Here is a 5,685-nt window from a genome sequence, read left to right on the forward strand (position 1 = left end):
CTTGTTCTCCAGACCCCTCACCAGCCTCGTTGCCCTTCTCTGGACACGCTCCAGCACCTCAACGTCCTTCTTGTAGTGAGGGGCCCAAAACTGAACACAGTATTCGAGGTGCGGCCTCACCAGTGCCGAGTACAGGGGCACGATCACTTCCCTACTCCTGCTGGCCACACTATTTCTGATACAGGCCAGGATGCCATTGGCCTTCTTGGCCGCCTGGGCACACTGCCGGCTCATATTCAGCCAGCTATCGACCAATACCCTCAGGTCCTTTTCTGCCAGGCAGCTTTCCAGCCACTCTTCCCCAAGCGTTGCATGGGGTTGTTGTGACTCAAGTGCAGGACCCGGCACTTGTCCTTGTTGAACCTCATATATTTAGCCTCAGCCCATTGATCCAGCCTGTCCAGATCCCTCCGGAGAGCCTTCCTACCCTCAAGCAGATCAACGCTCCCGCCCAACTTGGTGTTGTCTGCATTCTGCAGTGTATGTTTGTGCTCTCTCACTGTATGCATTATCCTATTTCTTTTTAATTCTTCAAATCTTTCATCCTATCTCATAACTGTTCAAACCATAGATATCAGCTACATAGTTAAACTATAGTCCAACCAAATAAATTACATTCAAGGAGAATGTAAGACTTACTGAGAAGGTATGTTGCCTGAATGCTGCTGGTAAAGCCATCTGGAAAAACATCAGCCTTTTTAACTGAGCCTACTCGCTTGAAAGCTTGGCTTAGCTAAAATGGACTCTGTCTTCCTCATGCACCCAAGTTGCTTAAAACATTTCTATAAATAGCAGTTTCCAATTACTTAACTGCAGATAGCAATAGAAAAGTGAAAATGTGCACATTCTGTCTTTGCCAGCATTAACTTACACTACTAAGTTACTTCATTCAGTCTCTTGAATTATTTTTTAATTCTTTTCAGCCTAGTAAGCCTTTTCTCTATCCCACCCACCCCCCACCCTTAACTGCAGTCTAAGAGTTTCTGATAGTCTCCTGAGCTTCTTGGAAACAAAATAAATATGGTATATTTCAAGATTTGCAGTATCTGTTGCAGGGTGAAAGATATATAGTGAGAAAGAGACACAGACTGGAAGTAGCAGGAAGACATTCAATAAAACCAGATTCTGCTTTTCATAGCAGATATTTTACAAGTACTGGATTGCAAGATGTTGTGGAACTGGGATGGTTAACAATGCACTCTAACTATACATTACTATGTGACTTTCTGTTGCTCAATTAGAAACATCTGTAATTTTGCCTAGAATCCTTTTAGTTTGGGGATGCTCATCTTTTCCCTTGAAAGATGGGCTAAATTTTTTGATTCACACTTTCTTAGGATTTATGTAGTGTTCTGTGCCCCTAAAGTAAACTGAGCAGAAGGCTTAAATCACAATAAAATATAGCTTTTTGTAGCTGAATATAATGAATATCTAAGGAAGTATGCAGATATTTTCAAACAGCTAGACTACATAAGCAATTCTGCTCTACGTAGAGGAATGTGGAGGAATATTGAAACATCTGTATTAATCTGAGACTGTTTTAAAGCCCTGCTTGGGATTGACACCTCACCCAATGATACGATCACATATTATTGGATTTGTGTTTGTAGGAACAGTTCATGTCTTTCAGTATCTGCAGCTGTTCCTGAGAACTTGATTGGCCATGTGGCTTTGGAAATACATGTAAGTACAGCCTCAGCCTGTACATACACCCTTGAGGGCATAGAAAGGTCTAAGGAGACCCACCATGAATTACTCTGGTGTGTACTGTGTAGCCTCTTCTCTCCGGTATGATGACAACTGTGTCTGTCATTGCTCTTATTTTGTTCCCATTAACTTGAATTCGCTTTGCACTTCAAAAATTTGACCTCTGCTTCCCCCCTTATTAACATTTTTGTCTTTGAAAAGTATTACAGAATTCTCTCCATGTCCTTCTTCAGCTCTACTACAACTTAAACAAGAAATGATTGTGATCTGGCTTAAGACAATGAAGGATCTTTTGTAGGTCTATACTAAATATTTTTGCTTTATCTTGTCAAAGCCAATCAAATGACCAAAACACATGCTGTCCTGAATGAAGTGCATGTGTTTTGTCTTTTGCTTCCATTTTACTTGTACTCCAGTTAAACTTCTTCTTGCTCTCTCATCAGCCTCTCAGAGTCCTTTATAGCTTGCATTGTTACTGTAGTTGTGCAATATGAAAAAAAATGAAAAAAATTCCTATGCACTGCTAAAAAAGATTCAAGAATAACATAGTAAAATCATGTCAAAAGAAATTGTTCAATGCTAGTGAACACACACAGTGGGATTTTGAAAGTGTTTTAACAAAACCTGGTATTTTATTTTGTCTTTCAAAAATTGCTGTATATTGTGTTTCTTTGATATATGATTCTGGAGTAGGTGAGAGGGTCATATCTGGAAATGAACTAGTTATATGAACAACTTCTTGGAAATACATTAAATTGATTTATCAATGTAATCTTTTCTAAGTTTGTTATTACAATCGTAATCATTTTGATTTTTGTGGGTTAATAAATCTCCTACAAAGTTCAGGTGTTCCCCAGTGCACCGATACCAGAACTGATTGAGAGAAGTCCACCAAGACCCTTCTGAAAACCTTTTATGAGCTGACTTGGTCTGGCTTTTTTTGTTTATGGCTCTTACATAAACGCATGGCTCTCTTGTGCTAAAGACCATGCAAAATGACATGAAGAATCTGTCAGACTTTCCTTTTCTTTGTAAGTCCTTGCTGTAGTTTCTGTGAGCAGTCAGTATTGGGCATAGACATGTCCCACAGATCGTGACAGGAAAATGGGGTTATCCATGGCATAGTTTCCTTCATGACATCATGTCAATTGTGCAAAGTTGACAATCCCTTTCCCAGTCTTAATTACAGAAGACAGTAATTACCTGCACTGTAAGCACTGAGTAAGATATTCACAACTATTAAATTAATTTCTAACATTTCACAACTCCATTAGAAAGGCTTGCAGATATAATTAGGTCAAATAAAATCACTGAATATACTTGGATGAAATGCGATGATTTGACCAAAGACACAAACTCCCCTGTTATGAGCTATATCCGTAATACAAACAGGTCCATAGTGGCTGCAACTCAAACACAGTAAACTACATGAAATGCAGTGTATTAATTGGACCAGAAAGAAAGATTATTGACATCGTTGGGATTCAGACTTGTGTTTCTATGGATTCTGGCTGACTCTTAGACTATGAAGCACTTCCTTCCTGGCTGATATAGTTTTAATATCTAGCTCTGTTGAAATAACTAAAGTTGAAATTACCTGTTTTGTGGTAGTGAAGTATGAATAGAGTTTCCAAGTCAGAACACTGCAGTTCATATCATTAAAATTTCATGAGTTATCACTTCCTCTGGTTTTGTTCAAGTTGTGAAAAAGTAGCCCCTTGTATTGTATTCCCTTTGCTTAATTGTTAACAGTTTCTCTGGAGAGTTTTGGTGACATTTACCTTATCTCTCTAACATACTTTCACCACAAGCAGTTCTGCTTGCTTTCAGAGACTGAAGAACCACAAAAACATCACACCAGAGACTGTAAGAGGAAGAAATCAGTGGAAATCCAGCCTTTTAGCCCCTGCTGCTGTGACCATTAATCTCTTTTCCTTACACTGGGAGAAAAGAAAAAAACATTCTCAAATTACTTTCAGTAGTGCATGCTAAAGAGGCATTAAGAAATGCACTTACTTCTCTCGGTTGAATATGATGAATTCTTTCCTAACGGTTTCCAAGCACTGCTGCAGGTGTACGTTCTTTAAAAAACAGCATGAATAGGTTGATTAAAAAAGATGGAAAATCATAGACAAAAATCACAACAACAGCAACGATATCAAACAAAACAGCTTATGAATGAATACTATCAAAAGGCGCTTTGAAGACTCTTCAAAAGTGGGCCGTGATAGCACAATCAATCCTTCTTTCTTTTGGAAGAAGTTCCCCACAAAGAATTCCCGAGGATTTTTACGTCTGGTAGCTCTAAGAAGAATAGTTTGCATGAGCATTAAAAATCATTAGGAGTAGCAACAGAATTTATAAAACCTTACTGAAATGAAAATTCAAGTCTGGAAAATAGTTATTTCTTAATCTTCTCAGAAGTTTAGACTGTTTATACAATGGGTCTTTCTACGCAGCACACATTAGTCAAGACTGCAAGAGACAGCTTTAAAACATTTATAACTAACAAGCTTTTCACTGCATACTTTTCATTTTTGGTACCAGTAGGGGATAAATACTCCTTATAACTATCTGTCCATGTGTGGGAAGCATATTTGCCAACTGGCAACACTTTTTCATATTTCAAATGCGCATCTGTGAGAATCTTAAAAAATGATTGCAACTTAAACATGCTGTTACTATTTGACTGAAATAAATGGTTGCTTTTCATCTTGCTTTGGAGATGGTTTATGCTATACGTGAAATGACAGACATAGAGGTCAAGTCTGTTTTCAGAGATGATAAAACTGAACTGAACTGATTTTGTACATTAGCGAATGTAAATGAAATGCCACTGACCGCAGCCACAGTCCCCAGCTTACCAGTGGGCAGGTTTCCTTAGCTCCATCTTTGGATTTATTTTTGGCAAGTCGCTTTTTCTTTTTATGGAGAGGCTTGGACTCTAAAATCATTTCTTCAAGTTCAAATGTAGGATCACAGTTCAGCCTTCCTTTCTGGTACAAAAGAATTCAAAGTTACTCTTTGAAGCATCATTGTGTTTTTAAGTTTGTCTGGCAAGTGTTAATAGCATTAATAATGATCCAGCTTCCCAACCACATCTGTAAAATAAAAACTGTCTTTTTAGGCCTAGAGTGGTGCTTGAAGTTTAAATAAGGGAGTTAAGGAAAAAAACCATATTATAAAGCAATTATAAAGAATTGGATCCTCTTCCTAGTTATATACAGATGTACTCCTAGAGTGACTACAATTATGTTACCCCAATGAGAGAGATTAATCTGGCCCAAGGTCTTCATCAGAACATCGGTTAGTGCTGTAGAACATAAATGGCAACTGTAATAGTGCAGGAGGGATGGGGAGTACCTCTAAGACCTTACTTGTTAAAATACGATTTTCTGAAGAGTTGCGGCTGGATTCAGTTACTTAGCTCCTGTCCATGATAACAAAGGAAGGAACAGGCCTTTTTTGGTTAGCAGCATTTATATCAAAAAATGGTTCTATTATGCTTTTTCTTACCCATTACTTACATTACTTAAATATTCTGGATTCTCCATTTTTATGTTAATTTGTGGTGCTTGAACCAAATCTTAAGATTCTTTGTTGTATCAGGAAGTTCTTTTTTAAGCAGGATGATTGGAAACACCATTTCTATATGGCCATTTCCTTCCTTGATTCTTTTCAGATTCTTCCTTAATTCTTTTCAGGTTCTTGATTCTTTCAGATCTTTTCAGCAAAAAAAGTTTACAGGAGCATAGTTATGCCTTGAGGGTTTTTTTTAATTCTATTCATTAGTGCAGTAAAGCCATCTCATGCCAACATTTGGGATGAACTGTTCCTCTCCTATTTAGGGATAAGAGCTAGGGTACGGCCAGAAAATCTATGGTTCAGCTGAACCCAATTTTTAAATTTTTAAAAAGTCACAGATATTATTTAGTAACCAGACACTAAGCAGAAAAAACACATCAGAAACCACTTGTA

At 37.8% G+C, this 5,685-nt stretch overlaps 1 protein-coding gene across 2 annotated transcripts in view; it reads right to left on the reverse strand.

Annotated features, from left to right (window-relative positions):
- The window catches only part of STK32B (serine/threonine kinase 32B), a 161,652-nt gene that overhangs the window by 21,535 nt on the left and 134,432 nt on the right, over positions 1–5,685 (reverse strand). For both annotated transcript variants that reach the window (XM_019470628.1, XM_019470627.1), the window contains 2 exons: positions 4,572–4,703; positions 3,724–3,788 (listed from right to left, as the gene is read on the reverse strand). In XM_019470628.1, coding sequence (XP_019326173.1) covers positions 3,724–3,788; positions 4,572–4,703 — 197 coding nt within the window. The remainder of the gene's footprint in view (positions 1–3,723; positions 3,789–4,571; positions 4,704–5,685) is intronic.

The sequence above is a fragment of the Aptenodytes forsteri genome, unplaced genomic scaffold, assembly GCF_000699145.1.
Source record: "Aptenodytes forsteri isolate BGI_AS27 unplaced genomic scaffold, ASM69914v1 Scaffold111, whole genome shotgun sequence".
Classification (NCBI taxonomy): Eukaryota; Metazoa; Chordata; class Aves; order Sphenisciformes; family Spheniscidae; genus Aptenodytes; species Aptenodytes forsteri.